Source organism: Bombina bombina, chromosome 4 (genome assembly GCF_027579735.1).
Source record: "Bombina bombina isolate aBomBom1 chromosome 4, aBomBom1.pri, whole genome shotgun sequence".
NCBI classification, from domain to species: Eukaryota; Metazoa; Chordata; class Amphibia; order Anura; family Bombinatoridae; genus Bombina; species Bombina bombina.
Genome location: NC_069502.1, coordinates 76,498,440 through 76,520,496, shown reverse-complemented (window position 1 = coordinate 76,520,496; position 22,057 = coordinate 76,498,440). Strand labels below are relative to the sequence as shown.

The window sequence follows — 22,057 nt, the reverse complement described above, 5'->3', positions numbered from 1 at the left end:
AAGGGATGAAGATTTCTGCAAGGAGAATGATGATCTTAGCATTTGGTAACTGAGATCCATTGCTGTTCCCACTGAGGCTGAAGAGTACAGGAAACTTCAGCTGAGGAACGGTTTTGCAGTCTCTACTGCACTGAGGTATGTTCAGTAAATTTTTCTAAAAGGGATGACATTATCCCCATGAGGGGAAGGGTAAGCTTTAATCAGACACTTAGGGTAGTATTATAAGCTTACATAAGGGCTAAGTTACTGCTGGTTGACACTTATAGGTTTTAAACAGACGTTTTTGATAGATTTGAGAAAAACGTTTTTTTGGGACTTTTATTTAGGGGTTCATTTGGCTTATATTGGAAGGTTTTTATACCACAAGGCTATGTTTTTAACACTTGAGGTGTTAATTAAAGGTCCCTCAGACATCGTGTATGAGGTGGGCAGGGCCTAATTTCGCGCCTTAGTTGCGCATTTGTTTTTACTTCTGGATAGCAAGCTTCAACACAGGAGGGTCCTGAAGCAGTTTTGGAGCTTTATGAAGCTTTATTCCCCCAATTTCAACCCCTAAGGGCAGGTAGGCGCCACAGCAGAGCTGTGGTAAGGTGCTGACTGTATATTTCCGGATTTTTAGACTTTTGTCAATCCGGTTTGGTAACTAAGGGGTTAATCTCATTCTTACTAGTGGTGCAACCTTACTAAGGCTTGCTACATATGCTGTAAAAAAATCGTAAGATTTGTTATATTTTTAAGCAGTTTTGCAGAAAGTGTACATGTTTTTTTCTCTTAAAGGCACAGTACCGTTTTTTTGAAAGTGTTGTTTTTCATTGAATAAAGTGTTCTCCAAGCTTACTTGTTGCATTACTAGCCTGTTTAACATGTCTGACATCAAGGAAAATCCTTGTTCAATGTGTTTAGAAGCGATTGTGGAACCCCCTCTTAGAATGTGTCCCACTTGCACTGATATGTCTATAAATTATAAAGATCATATTTTAGCACTTAAAAATAATGCCATAGATGATTCTCAGACAGAAGGGAATGAGGATTTGCCATCTAGCTCTCCCCAAGTGTCACAACCAGTAACGCCCGCACAAGTGACGCCAAGTACCTCTAGTGAGTCGAATTCATTTACTTTACAAGACATGGCTACAGTTATGAATACAACCCTCACTGAGGTTTTATCTAAACTGCCTGGTTTGCAAGGAAAGTGTGACACCTCTGGGTTAAAAACAAATGCTGAGCCGTCTGACGCTTTAGTAGCTGTATCTGATATACCCTCACAATGTTCTGAGGTCGGGATAAGGGATTTGTTATCTGAGGGAGAAATTTCTGATTCAGGAAAGACGCTCCCTCAGACAGATTCTGATATGACGGCCTTTAAATTTAAGCTTGAACACCTCCGCTTATTGCTCAGGGAGGTATTAGCGATTCTAGATGATTGTGACCCTATAGTGGTCCCAGAGAAATTGTGTAAAATGGACAAAAGAGGTTCCTGTTTACACTGATGTTTTTCCAGTCCCTAAGAGGATTGTGAATATTGGTACTAAGGAGTGGGATAGACCAGGTATTCCGTTCGCTCCCCCTCCTGTTTTTAAGAAAATGTTTCCCATATCTGACACCATGCGGGACTCGTGGCAGACAGTTCCTAAGGTGGAGGGAGCTATTTCTACTCTGGCTAAGCGTACAACTATACCTATCGAAGACAGGTGTGCTTTCAAAGATCCTATGGATAAAAAAATTAGAGGGTCTCCTGAAGAAAATTTTTGTTCATCAAGGTTTTCTTCTCCAACCTATTGCGTGCATTGTTCCTGTAACTACTGCAGCTGCTTTCTGGTTTGAGGCTCTAGTAGAGGCTCTTCAGATGGAGACTCCATTAGAGGAGATTATGGACAGAATTAAGGCCCTTAAATTGGCTAATTCTTTCATTACAGATGCCGCTTTCCAACTGGCTAAATTAGCGGCAAAGAATTCAGGTTTTGCCATTTTAGCACGCAGAGCGTTATGGCTTAAGTCCTGGTCTGCGGATGTGTCATCAAAATCGAAACTTTTGAACATCCCTTTCAAAAGGAAAGACCCTATTTGGGCCTGAACTGAAAGAGATTATTTCAGACATCACTGGAGGGAAAGGTCATGCCCTCCCTCAGGATAAAACAAAAAAGAGGACCAAACAAAATAATTTTCGTTCCTTTCGGAACTTCAAGGGTGGTCACGCTTCAGCTTCCTCTGCTGCAAAGCAAGAGGGGAATTTTGCCCAATCCAAGTCAGTCTGGAGACCTAACCAGGCTTGGAACAAGGGTAAACAGGCCAAGAAGCCTGCAGCTGCCTCTAAGACAGCTTGAAGAGGTAGCCCCCGATCTTGGACCGGATCTAGTAGGGGGCAGACTCTCTCTCTTCACTCAGGCTTGGGCAAGAGATGTTCACGATTCCTGGGCTTTAGAAATTGTGTCCCAGGGATATCTTCTGGACTTCAAAGACTCCCCCCCAAGGGGGAGATTTCACATTTCTCAATTGTCTGCAAACCAGACAAGGAGAGAGGCGTTCTTACGCTGTGTAGAAGACCTACATACCATGGGAGTGATCCGCCCAGTTCCAAAAGAGGAACAAGGGCTAGGGTTTTACTCAAACCTGTTTGTGGTTCCCAAAAAAGAGGGAACTTTCAGACCAATCTTGGATCTCAAAATTCTAAACAAATTCCTAAGAGTACCATCATTCAAGATGGAGACTATTCGGACCATTCTACCAATGATCCAGGAGGGTCAATATATGACTACCGTGGACTTACAGGATGCGTATCTACACATCCCTATTCACAGAGATCATCATCAATTCCTCAGATTTGCCTTTCTGGACAGGTATTTCCAGTTCGTGGCCCTTCCCTTCGGGTTGGCCAGGGCTCCCAGAATTTTCACAAAAGTGCTAGGGTCCCTTTTGGCGGTGCTAAGGCCGCGGGGCATAGCAGTGGCGCCTTATCTAGATGACATCTTAATTCAGGCGTCGACTTTCCAATTAGCCAAGTCTCACACAGACATCATGTTGGCTTTTCTGAGATCTCACGGGTGGAAGGTGAACATAAAAAAGAGTTCTCTCTTCCCTCTCACAAGAGTTTCCTTTCTAGGGACTCTGATAGACTCGGTAGAAATGAAAATATTTCTGACGGAGGTCAGAAAATCAAAACTCTTAACCACTTGCCGAGCTCTTCATTCCATTCCTCGGCCATCAGTGGCTCAGTGCATGGAGGTAATCGGACTCATGGTAGCGGCAATGGACATAGTTCCTTTTGCCCGCTACACCTCAGACCACTGCAACTATGCATGCTCAAACAGTGGAATGGGGATTATGCAGATTTATCTCCTCAAATAAATCTGGACCAGGAGACCAGAGATTCTCTTCTCTGGTGGTTGTCTCAGGACCAACTGTCTCAGGGAATGTGTTTCCGCAGGTCAGAGTGGCTCATAGTAACGACAGATGCCAGCCTACTAGGCTGGGGTGCAGTCTGGAACTCCCTGAAAGCACAGGGCTTATGGTCTCAGGAGGAAACTCTCCTCCCGATAAACATCCTAGAACTGAGAGCGATATTCAATGCGCTTCAGGCGTGGCCTCAGCTTGCTGCGGCCAAATTAATCAGATTTCAGTCGGACAACATCACGACTGTAGCTTATATCAATCATCAAGGAGGAACACGAAGTTCTCTAGCGATGATGGAGGTGACCAAAATAATCCGATGGACGGAGGATCACTCTTGCCATCTCTCAGCAATCCATATCCCAGGAGTAGAGAACCGGGAGGCGGATTTCCTAAGTCATCAGACTTTTCATCCGGGGGAGTGGGAGCTCCATCCGGAGGTATTTGCCCAGCTGACTCAGCTATGGGGCACACCAGAATTGGATCTGATGGCGTCCCGACAGAATGCCAAACTTCCTTGTTACGGGTCCAGGTCCCGGGATCCCCCAGGTACTGATAGATGCTCTAGCAGTACCCTGGTCCTTCAATCTGGCCTATGTATTTCCACCGTTTCCTCTCCTTCCACGTCTGGTTGCTAGAATCAAGCAGGAGAGGCTTCGGTGATTCTGATAGCACCTGTGTGGCCACGCAGGACTTGGTATGCAGACCTAGTGGACATGTCATTAGTTCCACCGTGGTCTCTGCCAATGAGGCAGGACCTTCTAATCCAAGGTCCATTCACGCATCCAAATCTAATTTCTCTGCGTCTGACTGCTTGGAGATTGAACGCCTGATTCTATCAAAGCGTGGTTTCTCTGAGTCGGTCAAAGGTGGTTTTGCGTACCAAACCAGGGTTTCTTCCTAAGGTTGTTTCTAATAGGAATATCAATCAGGAGATTGCTGTTCCTTCACTGTGTCCTAATCCTTCCTCAAAGAAGGAACATCTGTTGCACAATCTTGATGTGGTTCGTGCTTTAAAGTTCTACTTACAAGCAACTAAAGATTTCCGTCAAACATCTTCATTGTTTGTTGTTTATTCTGGTAAACGGAGAGGTCAAAAGGCTATGGCTACCTCTCTTTCCTTTTGGCTGAAAAGCATCATCCATTTGGCTTATGAGACTGCTGGACAGCAGCCTCCTGAAAGAATTACTGCTCATTCTACTAGAGCAGTGGCTTCCACATGGGCTTTTAAAAATGAGTCTTCTATTGAACAGATTTGTAAGGCGGCAACTTGGTCTTCACTTCATACTTTTTCCAAATTTTCCAAATTCGATACTTTTGCTTCTTCGGAGGCTATTTTTGGAGAAAGGTTCTACAAGCAGTGGTGCCTTACGTTTAAGGTCCCTGTCTTGTCCCTCCCTTCATCCGTGTCCTAAAGCTTTAGTATTGGTATCCCACAAGTATGGATGAATCCGTGGACTAGATACATCTTACAAGAGAAAACATAATTTATGCTTACCTGATAAATTTATTTCTCTTGTGATGTATCGAGTCCACGGCCCGCCCTGTTTATTAAGACAGGCAGTATATTTTTATTTAAAAAACTTCAGTCACCACTGCACCCTATAGTTTCTCCTTTTTCTTCCTAGCCTTCGGTCGAATGACTGGGGGGTGGAGCTAAGGGAGGAGCTATATAGACAGCTCTGCTGTGGGTGCTCTCTTTGCCACTTCCTGTAGGGAAGGAGAATATCCCACAAGTATGGATGAATCCGTGGACTCGATACATCACAAGAGAAATTTATCAGGTAAGCATAAATTATGTTTTTACCTCTGTAATAACCTTGTATCTAAGCTTCTGCAGACTGCCTCCTTATCTCAGATCTTTTGACATACTTGCATTTCAGGCAATTACTGCTGACTCTTAAATAACGTCACGTGCGTGAGCACAATGTTATTCATATAAAACACATTAACGAATGCACTCTAGCTGTGAAAAACTGTCAAATGCATTTAGATAAGAGGTGGCCTTCAATGGCTTAGAAATTAGCATATGAGCCTACCCAGGTTTAGCTTTCAACTAAGAATACCAAAGGAACAAATCTAATTTTATGATAAAAGTAAATTAGAAAGTTGTTTAAAATGGCATGCCCTATCTGAATCATGAAAGTTTAATGTGGACTTTACTATCCCTTTAATATAACAGTGTTGGTTATGCAAAACTTGGGAATGGGTAATAAAGGGATTATCTATCTAAACAATAACAATTTTCAAGTACAATGTCCCTTTAAAGAAAAAAGTAAATCTCATTTTAAAACTGCATTAATCCCAGACTTGTTAACTTGACTCGTGTCTATTAGATTAATGTTGGAAGCTTCAAAGGACAAATTAATTCCATTGATACATATTTCACTTGGATTTTTATAGTATTTTGTCACATATGGAATCAGTTATATAACATTAGTATACAATATCATTAGCAGTTAGCACACACACACACACACATACATACATACATATATATATTTATTATATATATCTATTCCAGCTCAGTATTCCTTTCCTTAAATGGCACAATTTTTGAATACACCAACTGACCTTCTTTGTAATAAATCTATATTTTTACAGTGTATTTTATTTGCATTTTGTCCTGGAATCTTTAGTAGAATTATTAAGTTTTTGGTACCCACGTGCAGACCTATACTATACTGAGAAGAGTCAGCCCTTGTTTTCTCAAGGTGTATCGATAAAAGACCTTACTCACCTTGATTGTGTTGTAGCCATTAGAGTTAGGGTCTGGGGTAACTCCTGAAGCTGCCATATATGTGCTACCGATAGTCTTTATCTTTGTGATACAACGAAATTGGGGATCATCCAATAACTTCAGTCAAGAAAGACAGAGATGAAAAAGAAAAGAATATTTCTTGGTCATTTAACACTTGTAATGGAATTTCAGTTTCCAATAAATGGATATAACACTGATAATCTTTGGTAATAAATGACTGGGATATGAACACTGTTACATGGAAACAAGGAAACCACAGAATGATAACCAATATCCCAATACAACATTTTTTAGTTTAACTAATACAATTCATGCTAAAGAGAAGTCTGTCAGCAGATCTATTCTCTGGTTCCTAAACAAAATGTACAGTCACCATCTATAACAATATGTACTCAGTAGTGACATCTAGGGGTATTTTCCATAATAACTGGCATTTCAACAATTTTAATTTATCTCAAATGACCTGCAAAAGAGCTTGACGTAGGTGGTCTTTAGAAGCTGTAGTGGGCAGAGAAACATCATCTGGCAGCAGTACACACAGGGTCCGATTATCTAAAGCTCTCTGCTGTGCCCAGATTAAGTCTCATCAGTACTATGAGCTCCCTTAAAGAATTTTAGAAAGACACATTTTAGCTTGAGAGCTGTGTATCTAGATATGCTGGATGAGAGAGACACATGCATTGCAATATAATGCTCAAAGAGATTTCTCTCCATGATGTTTAGTTTATGATTATCAGGTCCATAGTCACCAAGTCCCCAGCATATATTTAGTTTAAAGGTACATAAAAACTCCCAAACATTTCTCTCATGATTCAGAAAGAACGTGATTTTAAACAACTTTCTAATTTACTTCTATTATCTAATTTGCTTCATTCTCTTAGTATCCTTAGCTGAAAAGCATATCTAAGTATGATCAGGAGCAGCAATGCATTACTGATTGGTGGCTTCACATAAAATCCTCTTTTCATTGGTTCACTGTTTGCGTCCAGCTAGCTCCCAGTAGCGAATTGCTGCTCCTTCAGCAAAGTATACGGAAAACAAATTTGATAATAGAAGTATATTGGAAAGTTATTTAGAAATCTGAATCATGAAAGAAATACAAGTCCCTTTAAATGTCACAGAGTAAACATAAAAGCAGCTTTACAGGAGACATACTGCATCAAAATCCGAGATGATCTCATTCAAGAACCTCAGGCACTCAATGCCGCCGTTGTTGATGCTTTCTTCTGTGTAAAAGTCTGAGAAGTTAGGGATAGAGGCAAACATGACTCCAATTTCATCATAGGACTGGCTGTATAACTCCTACATGACAATAAAAGGGACAGAACAGATGTTTAGCTTCAATATCTCACTTTCTGAGCAAAAAAATCATTGTATATTATCAACAGATCTTTATAGTTAGCAAATGAGCAAAAATAAAACAAGTTTAATAATGGCCTTCACATCTTCAAGCAAAATGCAAAACTTTATTCAAGACAAGATGTTAGGAAAGATTCTGCTTATAAGCAGTTTGGTTAAAACACCACTCAATGCAGTAGAGTTGCATAATTAACAAGAGCATAATAAAAATACAATGATTTCACACTTACTCTGAATTTCAAATAAGCAGTAGATTTTGTTTCTTCCAAATTATTTTTTTCTTCTATTTCCCGGCCCCCTGTATCATGTGACAGACATCAGCCAATCACAGACTACTTTACCTATACCCTGTGAGCTTGTGCACATGCTCAGTAGGAGCTTGTTTCCCAGAAAGTGTGAATATAAAAAATATGTGATAATGGAAGTAAATTGTAAAGTGTCTTAAAACTGCATGCTCTATCTAAATAAAAAAAATGTTGATTTTGACTTGTGTCCCTTTAAAGGGACACTGAACCCAAATTTTTTCTTTCGTGATTCAAATAGAGCATGACATTTTAAGCAACTTTCTAATTTACTCCTATTATCAAATTTTCTTCATTCTCTTGGTATCTTTATTTGAAATGAAGAATGTAAATTTAGATGCCGGCCCATTTTTGGTGAACAACCTGGGTTGTTCTTGCTGATTGGTGGATAAATTGATCCACCAATAAAATAAGTGCTGTCCAGAGGTCTTAACCAAAAAAAGCTAAGATGCCTTCTTTTTCAAATTAAGATAGCAAGAGAACGAAAAAAAAATTGATAATAGGAGTAAATTAGAAAGTTGCTTAAAGGGACAGTCTACACCAGAATTTTTATTGTTTAAAAGATAGATAATCCCTTTATTACCCATTCCCCAGTTTTGCATAACCAACACAGTTCTATTAATACAGTTTAAACCTCTGTGATTATCTTGTATCTAAGCCTCTGCAAACTGCCCCTTTTTTCAGTTCTTTTGACAGACTTGCAGTCTAGCCAATCAGTGCCTGCTCCCAGATAACTTCTCGTGCACGAGCACAGTGTTATCTATATGAAATACGTGAACCAACACCCTCTAGTGGTGAAAAACTGTTAAAATGCAATCTCAAAGAGGTGGGCTTCAAGGTCTAAGAAATTAGCATATGAACCTCCTAGGTTAAGCTTTTAATTAAGAATACCAAGAGAACAAAGCAAAATTGGTGATAAAAGTAAATTGGAAAATTGTTTAAAATTACATGCTCTATCTGAATCGTGCAAGTTTATTTTGGCCTAGACTGTCCCTTTAAAATTGCATGCTCTATCTGAATCACGAAATACAAAAATTGGGTTCAGTGTCCCTTTAAACTTAAAATGTCATTCACCAAAGACGTTTAATTAATAATCATTTAAAAACTTTGCATTGCCCTTTCATGATGTATTTTGTCTGCTCTACCTGTAATCTAAAACGGACATTAAAGGGACAAGGTAGTGCAAAAAGAAAATGCTGGAATGTGAAAAAGCACTTTATTATTGCACTATTATTTGCATAGTGTTTAACAACGCTAATGGGTTTAAACACATAGTTAAAGTTAACTCCAAAGCAGCAATGCACTACTAGAAGCTAGCTGAACACATCTGGTGAGCCATGACAAGAGGCATATGCGTGTAGCTAACAATCAGCAGCTTGCTCTCAGTAGTGCAATGCTAATCCTAAGCATACCTAGATATGTTTTTTAACAATAGATACCAATAGAATAAAGTGCATTTGATAATAGGAGTCACTTGAAAAGTCTCTTATAATTGTATGCTGTATCTGAACCATGAAAGATTAATTTTGATTTTCACATCCCTTTAAACATCTCTTGAAACTGTGTAAAAATTGTCCCACGTTCCCTAGAAGAGCCCAAAAGCAAATTCTGTAACCTGCAAATCAAAAGCTGCTTTAGAGAGTTTGCGGAAGGTTGAAAACCTACATAGTTTGTGTTTGCCCTCTCTAGGGAGCGTGGGAAAAGTGCAGTTTTTTATATAAAAGCAGGACATGTTTTATGTGTTTTTAAAGGGACATGAAACCCCAAAAAAATCTTTTATGATTCAGACAGAGAATACAAATTTTAAAAAGATTTCAATTTACTTCTATTATCAAATTTGCTTCGTTCCCATGTTACTATTTATTGAAGAGATATCTATATAGATAGCGTGCACATGTCTGGAGTATTACATGACAGGAAATAGTGCTCTTGCTAATGTATAACATTGTCGCAAAACTGCTGTCATATAGTGTTGCAGACACATGCACACTCCTGAACTTAATTTCCTGCTTTTTAACAAAGGATACAAAAAACTAAGAACATTTTATAATTAAAGTATATCGGAAAGTTGATAAAAAAAATGCATGTTCAATATAATTTATGAAACAAAAATGTTGTTTTATATCCCTTTAACTATGACTATTGTAGTATTTCCACGCCCACAGAAAGGCTGGAATGCAGACCCCTGTTGTAAGGTGAACATTTGCCGGAACACCAGCACAAGCATGTTTGTGTATATATATGCAAAAGAGCAAGAGAACATTTTGAACGTGCACTTGGAATAGGATACAGCGTAAACCTAGTACATTTTTTTTTTCAATCAACTTTATCAAGTACTTCCATCAAAAATACAAAGTCACATTGAAAACACAAGATTGTGCTCACGCACGTGAAGTTATTTAAGAGTCAGCACTAATTGCCTGAAATGCAAATCTGTCAAAAGATCTGAGATAAGGAGGCAGTCAGCAGAAGCTTGGATACAAGGTAATTACAGAGGTAAAAAGGATATTTCTATAACAGTGTTGGTCATGCAAAACTGTGGAATGGTAAATAAAGGGATTACCTATCTTTTTAAACCATAACATTTTTGGTGTTTACTATCCCTTTAATGATCTCACTGTCCTTGCATTCCTCTAGATCAGTGTCTCTCAACTGGGGTCCTCAATTACCCCCAACAGGCCAGGTTTTCATTATAGCTGAACCTGTGCACAAGTGAAGTAATCAGCTGATCAGTTACTACCCGGCTCTCACCCATCAACTGATTATTTCACCTGTGCACTGGTTCATCTATAATGAAAACTTGGCCTGTTGGGGGTAATTTAGGACCACGGTTGAGAAACACTGATCTAAAGTAGTGGTGTGACAGTTCTAGTATGCTCCATCATTGGAGAAAAATACACCCAGAAATAAAAACCCACGGAACAGGTAAAATTAATAGGATACTCTCTTAGCGAAATACATCCTTTGGTAAAATGCTACCACACTTACCTGATTGTGAAAACGTTCATGATTTTGTGAACAAATTTTGAGATTTTATTTTCTACAGTTAGAAAACTACATGTTTTTGTGGAATATGATAATCTTTTTATTTATTTATTCATTCATTCATTCATTGAAACTGGGAGGTCATTTTTTTTTAGCTTTTGTTTACATAGCCTTTCTGTAGCCATTACTGTAGTACTACATTTTCAGTGTAAGTGGTAGTTTTAACAGGAAAACAAACAACCATTTCAAATAACAAGATAAAGGAATTATTTGAAAACTAATTAATACACTCCAGTGGTTATAATAGATAATTGGAAATAAATTAAAAGGGAGACAATTTTACAGTACACTCTCCCTTTAAAGAGACATAGGGGCCGAATTATCAAGCTCCGAATGGAGCTTGATGCCCCATGTTTCTGGCGAGTCTAATATCGGATCATGTCAGCTCACATCATGATAAATAGGCCCCATAACAGTCAAAACTGAAATGTGCATTCCAGCTTTAAATAGAATACGTATTGCAGTAAAAATGCATCCAGTATAGGTTATTACTGTTTCAGGGGCATATGAACATTTGCGCCTTGTGCCCAGCGCACTCGCATTCAGACACCGTGCCTGATTACAGAACCAGGAGTGGCTTTATGGCACTGTACCAACTCAACGAGCTGGTAGTGAGTATTGTGTCTGCACCATACAAGCCACTTCTGCTTCTCTGATCAGGTGCAGTGTTTGAATGTGAATAAGTGTACAGGACACTTGTGGCATATGTACATATGCCCCTCAAACAGTAATAGATTATGCTAGGAACATTTTTTTTTACTAATAAAAGTATATTTAAACATAAATAAATCTTCTTGCTCATGCACATTTCAATTTTAACCACTTAATGACCACCAGGAGTGAGGCATGCAGTACTAGCACAGCTTTCTGTCGGTGAAGCTGCGCTAGTAAAACCCTTAACGACTGCGAACATACACGTGTGTCGGCCTTTAAGGGGTTAACTATTATATGCTTCAATAAAGTTATTCGTTTATAATTCCTGTTTTTTTCTTTCATGTAATTAGCAAGAGTCCATGAGCTAGTGACGTATGGGATATACATTCCTACCAGGAGGGGCAAAGTTTCCCAAACCTCAAAATGCCTATAAATACACCCCTCACCACACCCACAAATCAGTTTTACAAATTTTGCCTCCTATGGAGGTGGTGAAGTAAGTTTGTGCTAGATTCTACGTTGATATGCGCTCTACAACAGGTTGGAGCCCGGTTTTCCTCTCAGCGTACAGTGAATGTCAGAGGGATGTGAAGAGAGTATTGCCTATTTGAATTCAATGATCTCCTTCTACGGGGTCTATTTCATAGGTTCTCTGTTATCGGTCGTAGAGATTCATCTCTTACCTCCCTTTTCAGATCGACGATATACTCTTATATATACCATTACCTCTACTGATTCTCGTTTCAGTACTGGTTTGGCTTTCTACTACATGTAGATGAGTGTCCTGGGGTAAGTAAGTCTTATTTTCTGTGACACTCTAAGCTATGGTTGGGCACTTTTATATAAAGTTCTAAATATATGTATTCAAACATTTATTTGCCTTGACTCAGGATGTTCAACGTTCCTTATTTCAGACAGTCAGTTTCATATTTGGGATAATGCATATGAATAAATCAATTTTTTTCTTACCTTAAAATTTGACTTTTTTCCCTGTGGGCGGGGGCTGAAAATGCTTAATTTTATTGCGTCATTCTTGGCGCGGACTTTTTTGGCGCAAATTTTTTTTTTCTGTTTCCGGCGTCATACGTGTCGCCGGAAGTTGCTTCATTTTTGACGTTTTTTTGCGCCAAAAGTGTCGGCGTTCCGGATGTGGCGTCATTTTTGGCGCCAAAAGCATTTAGGCGCCAAATAATGTGGGCGTCTTTTTTGGCGCTAAAAAAATATGGGCGTCAATATTGTCTCCACATTATTTAAGTCTCATTATTTATTGCTTCTGGTTGCTAGAAGCTTGTTCACTGGAATTTTTTCCCATTCCTGAAACTGTCATTTAAGGAATTTGATCAATTTTGCTTTATATGTTGTTTTTTCTATTACATATTGCAAGATGTCCCAGATTGACACTGAGTCAGAAGATACTTCTGGAAAAACGCTGCCTGGTGCTGGATCTACCAAAGTTAAGTGTATCTGCTGTAAACTTGTGGTATCTGTTCCTCCAGCTGTTGTTTGTAATGAATGTCATGACAAACTTGTTAATGCAGATAATATTTCCTTTAGTAATGTTACATTACCTGTTGCTGTTCCGTCAACATCTAATACTCAGAGTGTTCCTGTTAATATAAGAGATTTTGTTTCTAAATCCATTAAGAAGGCTATGTCTGTTATTCCTCCTTCTAGTAAACGTAAAAGGTCTTTTAAAACTTCTCATTTTTCAGATGAATTTTTAAATGAACATCATCATTCTGATTCTGATAATGGTTCCTCTGGTTCAGAGGATTCTGTCTCAGAGGTTGATGCTGATAAATCTTCATATTTATTCAAAATGGAATTTATTCGTTCTTTACTTAAAGAAGTCTTAATTGCATTAGAAATAGAGGATTCTGGTCCTCTTGATACTAAATCTAAACGTTTAAATAAGGTTTTTAAATCTCCTGTAGTTATTCCAGAAGTTTTTCCTGTCCTTGATGCTATTTCTGAAGTAATCTCCAGGGAATGGAATAATTTGGGTAATTCATTTACTCCTTCTAAACGTTTTAAGCAATTATATCCTGTGCCATCTGACAGATTAGAATTTTGGGACAAAATCCCTAAAGTTGATGGGGCTGTCTCTACTCTTGCTAAACGTACTACTATTCCTACGGCAGATAGTACTTCCTTTAAGGATCCTTTAGATAGGAAGATTGAATCCTTTCTAAGAAAAGCTTACTTATGTTCAGGTAATCTTCTTAGACCTGCTATATCTTTAGCGGATGTTGCTGCAGCTTCAACTTTTTGGTTAGAAGCTTTAGCGCAACAAGTAACAGATCATAATTCTCATAGCATTGTTAATCTTCTTCAACATGCTAATAACTTTATTTGTGATGCCATCTTTGATATCATTAGAGTTGATGTCAGGTATATGTCTCTAGCTATTTTAGCTAGAAGAGCTTTATGGCTTAAAACTTGGAATGCTGATATGTCTTCTAAGTCAACTTTGCTTTCCCTTTCTTTCCAGGGTAATAAATTATTTGGTTCTCAGTTGGATTCTATTATCTCAACTGTTACTGGAGGGAAAGGAACTTTTTTACCACAGGATAAAAAATCTAAAGGTAAATTTAGGTCTAATAATCGTTTTCGTTCCTTTCGTCACAATAAGGAACAAAAGCCTGATCCTTCACCCACAGGAGCGGTATCAGTTTGGAAACCATCTCCAGTCTGGAATAAATCCAAGCCTTTTAGAAAACCAAAGCCAGCTCCCAAGTCCACATGAAGGTGCGGCCCTCATTCCAGCACAGCTGGTAGGGGGCAGATTACGATTTTTCAAAGAAATTTGGATCAATTCAATTCACAATCTTTGGATTCAAAACATTGTTTCAGAAGGGTACAGAATTGGCTTCAAGATAAGGCCTCCTGCAGATTTTTTCTTTCCCGTGTCCCAGTAAATCCAGCGAAGGCTCAAGCATTTCTGAAATGTGTTTCAGATCTAGAGTTGGCTGGAGTAATTATGCCAGTTCCAGTTCTGGAACAGGGTCTGGGGTTTTATTCAAATCTCTTCATTGTACCAAAGAAGGAGAATTCCTTCAGACCAGTTCTGGATCTAAAAATATTGAATCGTTATGTAAGGATACCAACATTCAAAATGGTAACTATAAGGACTATCCTGCCTTTTGTTCAGCAAGGGCATTATATGTCCACATTAGATTTACAGGATGCATATCTGCATATTCCGATTCATCCAGATCCCTTTCAGTTTCTGAGATTCTCTTTCCTAGACAAGCATTACCAGTTTGTGGCTCTGCCGTTTGGCCTAGCAACAGCTCCAAGAATTTTTACAAAGGTTCTCGGTGCCCTTCTGTCTGTAATCAGAGAACAGGGTATTGTGGTATTTCCTTATTTGGATGATATCTTGGTACTTGCTCAGTCTTCACATTTAGCAGAATCTCATACGAATCGACTTGTGTTGTTTCTTCAAGATCATGGTTGGAGGATCAATTTACCGAAAAGTTCATTGATTCCTCAGACAAGGGTAACCTTTTTTCCAGATAGATTCAGCGTCCATGACTCTGTCTCTGACAGACAAGAGACGTCTAAAATTGATCTCAGCTTGTCGAAACCTTCAATCACAATCATTCCCTTCGGTAGCCTTATGCATGGAAATTCTAGGTCTTATGACTGCTGCATCGGACGCGATCCCCTTTGCTCGTTTTCACATGCGACCTCTTCAGCTCTGTATGCTGAACCAGTGGTGCAGGGATTACACAAAAATATCTCAATTAATATCTTTAAAACCGATTGTACGACACTCTCTGACGTGGTGGACAGACCATCATTGTTTAGTTCAGGGGGCTTCTTTTGTTCTTCCGACCTGGACTGTAATTTCAACAGATGCAAGTCTGACAGGTTGGGGAGCTGTTTGGGGGTCTCTGACAGCACAAAGGGTTTGGGAATCTCAGGAGGTGAGATTACCAATCAATATTTTGGAACTCCGTGCAATTTTCAGAGCTCTTCAGTCATGGCCTCTTCTAAAGAGAGAATCGTTCATTTGTTTTCAGACAGACAATGTCACAACTGTGGCATACATCAATCATCAAGGAGGGACTCACAGTCCTCTGGCTATGAAAGAAGTATCTTGAATACTGGTATGGGCGGAATCCAGCTCCTGTCTAGTTTCTGTGGTTCATATCCCAGGTATAGACAATTGGGAAGCGGATTATCTCAGTCGCCAAACGTTACATCCGGGCGAATGGTCTCTTCACCCAGAGGTATTTCTTCAGATTGTTTAAATGTGGGGACTTCCAGAAATAGATCTGATGGCCTCTCATCTAAACAAGAAACTTCCCAGGTATCTGTCCAGATCCAGGGATCCTCAAGCGGAAGCAGTGGATGCATTGTCACTTCCTTGGAAGTATCATCCTGCCTATATCTTTCCGCCTCTAGTTCTTCTTCCAAGAGTAATCTCCAAGATTCTGAAGGAATGCTCGTTTGTTCTACTGGTGGCTCCAGCATGGCCTCACAGGTTTTGGTATGCAGATCTTGTCCGGATGGCCTCTTGCTAACCATGGACTCTTCAGTTAAGACCAGACCTTCTGTCGCAAGGTCCTTTTTTCCATCAGGATCTCAAATCCTTAAATTTAAAGGTATGGAGATTGAACGCTTGATTCTTAGTCAAAGAGGTTTCTCTGACTCTGTGATTAATACTATGTTACAGGCTCGTAAATCCGTATCTAGGAAGATATATTATAGAGTCTGGAAGACTTACATTTCTTGGTGTCTTTCTCATCATTTTTCCTGGCATTCTTTTAGAATTCCGAGAATTTTACAGTTTCTTCAGGATGGTTTGGATAAAGGTTTGTCTGCAAGTTCCTTGAAAGGACAAATCTCTGCTCTTTCTGTTCTTTTTCACAGAAAGATTGCTAATCTTCCTGATATTCATTGTTTTGTACAAGCTTTGGTTCGTATAAAACCTGTCATTAAGTCAATTTCTCCTCCTTGGAGTTTGAATTTGGTTCTGGGGGCTCTTCAAGCTCCTCCGTTTGAACCTATGCATTCATTGGACATTAAATTACTTTCTTGGAAAGTTTTGTTTCTTTTGGCCATCTCTTCTGCTAGAAGAGTTTCTGAATTATCTGCTCTTTCTTGTGAGTCTCCTTTTCTGATTTTTCATCAGGATAAGGCGGTGTTGCGAACTTCTTTTAAATTTTTACCTAAGGTTGTGAATTCTAACAACATTAGTAGAGAAATTGTGGTTCCTTCATTATGTCCTAATCCTAAGAATTCTAAGGAGAGATCATTGCATTCTTTGGATGTAGTTAGAGCTTTGAAATATTATGTTGAAGCTACTAAGAATTTCCGAAAGACTTCTAGTCTATTTGTTATCTTTTCCGGTTCTAGGAAAGGTCAGAAGGCCTCTGCCATTTCTTTGGCATCTTGGTTGAAATCTTTAATTCATCATGCTTATGTCGAGTCGCCATGGCTTCGCTTTTGTCCATATTTATTTTATAACCCGATATGGCAGAAAACTGGTGGAGAATATCATAAAGATTGGTGAGCGATGTCAAGGGCAAGACCCCTAATCTGCAGCCCCCGACATCGCTGACACCTACATAATGTTATTAACCCCTAATCTGCCACTCCCGATATAGCCGTCACCTAAATAAATCTATTAACCCCTATTCTGCCGCTCCCCGACATCGCCACCACTAAATAAAGCTATATTAATCCCTAAACCTCTGGCCTCCCACATCACTACCTCTAAATAAACTTATTAACCCCTAAACCGCCAGCCCCCCACATCGCAACAACCTAAATTGAACTATGTTAACCCCTAAACCTAACCTTAACGTAACCCTAACCGTAACCTTAACCCTAACACCCCCTAACTTTAACATAATTAAAATAGAGCTAAATTAAAGTTACAGTTATTAACTAAATAATACCTATTTAAAACTAAATACATACTTACCTGTGAATTAAAACCTAAGCTAGCTACAATATAACTAATTGTTACATTGCAGCTAGCTTAGGTTTTATTTTTATTTCACAGGTAGGTATGTATTTAGTTTTTAATAGGTATTATTTAGTTAATAATTGTAATTTTAATTTAGCTCTATTATAATTATGTTAAAGTTAGGGGGTGTTAGGGTTAGGTTTAGGGGTTAATAGTTTAATTTAGGTTGTTGCGATCTGGGGGGCTGGAGGTTTAGGGGTTAATAGGTTTATTTAGTGGTAGTGATGTTGGAGGCCAGAGGTTTAGGGGTTCATAACTTTATTTAGTGGCGGCGATGTCGGGGAGCTGCGGAATAGGGGTTAATAGATTTATTATAATGTGGGCAATGTTGGGGTGTGAGGGAATAGTGGTTAATAACTTTAGTATAGTGGTGGCAATGTTGAGGAGCAGCTGAATAGGGGTTAATAGGTAGTTTATGGGTGTTAGTGTACTTTGTAACACTTTAGTTATGAATTTTATGTAACAGTTTTGTTGCGTAAAACTCATAACTACTGCTCTCAGATTGCAAAATGGATCGTGTCAGTATAGGCTGCAACGCAAACTTTTTAGCCTCACCGCAAAACTCGTAATGGCTGCGCTCTGGAAGTCCCATGAAAAAACGTAATTTTTACCTCTGCGGGGCTGACGTTGCATTACAGGCTAAAAGGCTTGCGGTACAGCTATATCAACAAGACTTGTAATGGCTGCATTGCTGTTTTAATGCTGAAATTACCATTTTTTCAGCATTAAAACACAAACGCACAACTCGTAACCTACCTGAGTGTTAGTTATGCAAAACTGGGGAATGGATAATAAAGCAATTATCTATATTTTTAAACAATAAACATTCTGGAGTAGACTGACCCTTTAATTACATTGCTCATCTTTTGTGTGTTTGGTCTTATGAAAGTACATTTGTGAAGGCTCAGTTTGTTTGGTGAAAGTAGAAGATCAGCCAATCAGATTGAGCTTGCATTCTATTGGCTGATCGGAACAGCCAATAGAATGCAAGCTCAATCTGATTGGCTGATTGGATCAGCCAATCCGATTGAACTTGAATCTGATTGGCTAATTCAATCAGCCAATCAGATTTTCTTACCTTAATTCCGATTGGTCCTATCAGCCAATCGGAATTCGAGGGACGCCATCTTGGATGAAGTCACTTAAAGGAACCTTCATTCGTCGGTAGTCGTCGGAAGGAAGAGGATGTTCCGCGCCGGAGGTCTTGAAGATGGAGCCGCTCCTCGTCGGATGGATGAAGATAGAAGATGCCGCTTGGATGAAGATGTCTGCCGGTCCCGATGTCCTCTTCTGCCCGGATAGGATGAAGACTTCTGCCGCTCCGGATGTCCTCTTTTGGTACATCGGTGCCCGGCTGGGTGAACACGACTCAAGGTAGGGAGATCTTCAGGGGGGTAGTGTTAGGTTTATTTAAGGGGGGGTTTGGGTTAGAGTAGGGGTATGTGGGTGGTGGGTTGTAATGTTGGGGGGTGGTATTGTGGGGTTTTTTTACAGGCAAAAGAGCTGATTTCTTTGGGGCATGCCCCGCAAAAAGCCCTTTTAAGGGCTGGTAATAGAGCTGTTAACTTTTTTAATTTAGATTAGGGTAGGGAAATTTATTTATTTTGGGGGCTTTGTTATTTTATTAGGGGGCTTAGAGTAGGTGTAATTAGCTTAAAATTCTTGTAATCTTTTTTTATTTTTTGTAATTTAGTGTTTGTTTTTTTTGGTAATTTAGTTTAGTTTATTTAATTGTAGGAAATTGTAGGTACTTGTAGTTAATTAATTTAATTTATTTATTGATAGTGTAGTGTTAGGTTTAATTGTAACTTAGGTTAGGATTTATTTTACAGGTAATTTGGTAATTATTTTAACTAGGTAGCTATTAAATAGTTATTAACTATTTAATAGCTATTGTACCTAGTTAAAATAAATACAAAGTTGCCTGTAAAATAAATATAAACCCTAAAATAGATACAATATAATTATTTGTTATATTGTAGCTATATTAGGGTTTATTTTACAGGTAAGTATTTAGCTTTAAATAGGAATACTTTAGTTAATAAGAGTTAATTTATTTCGTTAGATTAAAATTATATTTAATTTAGGGGGGTGTTAGGGTTAGGGTTAGACTTAGCTTTAGGGGTTAATACATTTATTATAGTAGCGGCGAGGTCTGGTCGGTAGATTAGGGGTTAATACTTGAAGTTAGGTGGCGGCCATGTTAGGGAGGGCATATTAGGGGTTAAAACAATTTATTCTAGGGTTTGCGAGGCAGGAGTGCGGCGGTTTAGGGGTTAATACATTTATTAGAGTAGCGGCGAGGTCCGGTCGGCAGATTAGGGGTTAATAAGTGTAGGTAGGTAGCGGCGACGTTGGGGGGGCAGATTAGGGGTTAATAAATATTATGTAGGTGTCGGCGATGTTAGGGCCAGCAGATTAGAGGTTCATAGGGATAATGTAGGTGGCGGCGGTGTGCGGTCGGCAGATTAGGGGTTAAAAATTTTTATTATAGTGGCGGCGATGTGGGGGGACCTCAGTTTAGGGGTACATAGGTAGTTTATGGGTGTTAGTGTACTTTAGAGCACAGTAGTTAAGAGCTTTATAAACCGGCGTTAACCCAGAAAGCTCTTAACTACTGACTTTTTTCTGCAGCTGGAATCTTGTCGGTAGAGGGTCTACCTCTCACTACAGCCAAGACTCTAAATACTGGCGTTAGGAAGATCCCATTGAAAAGATAGGATACGCAATTGGCGTAAGGGGATCTGCGGTATGGAAAAGTCGCGGCTGGAAAGTGAGCGTTAGACCCTTTCCTGCCTGACTCTAAATACCAGCGTGCGGCCAAAAGCAGCGTTAGGAGCCCTTAACGCTGCTTTTGACGGCTACCGCAGAACTCAAAATGTAGGCGAAAGTGATTTACTACTCAGTAAAAAGAGGTTAACATTTCTTAGGGAAAATAGTGGCAAATAGCCTGAAAGTGGCTTTTCCATAATCCTCTGCAGTATTGTTTAGTGCAAAAAAAACTCCCAACAATCTAAAACATATAACACCATAAAGTGTAGTTCTGGTAGTAGGTGGACATTACACATGGAGGACTCTTTAGCACTTGAGGAATATGGTTACTACAAAAACATAATCAAGATTTATTTTACGATATCAAATTCCACTGGGAATCCAGCAGAAAGATATTGGAATCTACTTTCACACCCCACCCGAATGCTGTAACTGATAACTAATTAGCACCATATAACAAGAGGAGGACTTTCTTGGGACGGTCTAGCATGTGATATTTCCTTTTGTCTCTCCCTCCATATACATCTCTCCACCTTCCACCTACCTTTTCTATTTTAGTTCTAGTCTTCTCCTCTTTAAGCTTTTTTCTTTCTATTTGCTCCACAGTCACATTTGTATCTTGTGCCATTTTAGCTTACTTAAGTTCTTACTGTTGCTTTAATTATTGTATACTTGATAGAAACTGCTGATATGTATTACATCTCAAATATAAAGTATATAATACTTTCTATCTGTTGTGTACTCTTCAATAAAACTGATTAGAAAAAAAAGTGTAGTTCTGGTAAGTTGTGTTCCTTTTATATCTCGTCTATAGGGTCCTCACCTCATCTCGTTTCTTGGAGCCCAAGAAGTGCCTGGCTACATGCTCAGGCAACATGTTTGTTACCAGGGCTTCATTCCAGCGCCGCATGTCATACACCTTCTCCTTTTGATCATGGACATCAATCTTCCATAGAAATAATGTCCTGGCCAACTTTTCTACCTGTGTGAGGCAAAACAATGGGTGTTTAAACCATTGTAAAAAAGCACAGATAGATAGATAGATAGATAGATAGATATATAGATAGATAGAGAGATAGAGAGATGGTAGAGAGAATTGGATGGGATTATTATTTTATTGTTATACTACTTTTATTATATTTATAAAGAACCAATATATTCTGCAGTGCTGTCCATGGGTACAATTGATATAAGTAAAACAATGATACAATACTTGTAAGAGACAAAACAAAATTTTACAAACGGATAGATTTCAGTACTGGAATAATTCCCTTTGACAAACCAGTTATTTTAGCAAATAATATTACATTGTGCTTTTTTTTCCTAAAGCAAGCTGATCAAGCATGAGACACTGGGTTAGATCCCCAAAAAAACTCTCTCTGCTAAGGAGAGGATATCTATAAAGATCCAACAGAACTACACGATCATTCATGGGATTCTAAAAACAGATTTATTTATTTTTATACTGAGATCTCTGTTTCATGCATTTCTGATTTTAAACAGTAGAAACTACAAATTTATTTTGCATCAGTATCAAACCGTTCGACAGGATAAGCAAATTTCTTGGATTTAAAGTGGTCTCACAGTTACATTTGCTTTATCCTGCAGGTTTTGCTGCACACTTACTAAAAGAAATAAAGTTATGGTAAGCCTAATTTTTTTACTGAGATTATTTAAAATATATCCAAATTAACATATAATTTTATTACTACATTTCTAAAATAATAAAAGTAAAACACACTAGACTTTGTTTAGCGCACTAGAGCATTTTAATATTTCTCTTTCTTGTCACTA

General features: G+C 38.8%; 1 protein-coding gene across 1 annotated transcript in view; it reads right to left on the bottom strand.

Moving 5' to 3' along the window:
* Positions 1–22,057, bottom strand: part of ADCY3 (adenylate cyclase 3) — a 413,132-nt gene that overhangs the window by 25,230 nt on the left and 365,845 nt on the right. Inside the window, 3 exon segments of the mRNA XM_053709517.1 lie at positions 6,128–6,244; positions 7,304–7,450; positions 21,087–21,245. Coding sequence (XP_053565492.1) covers positions 6,128–6,244; positions 7,304–7,450; positions 21,087–21,245 — 423 coding nt within the window.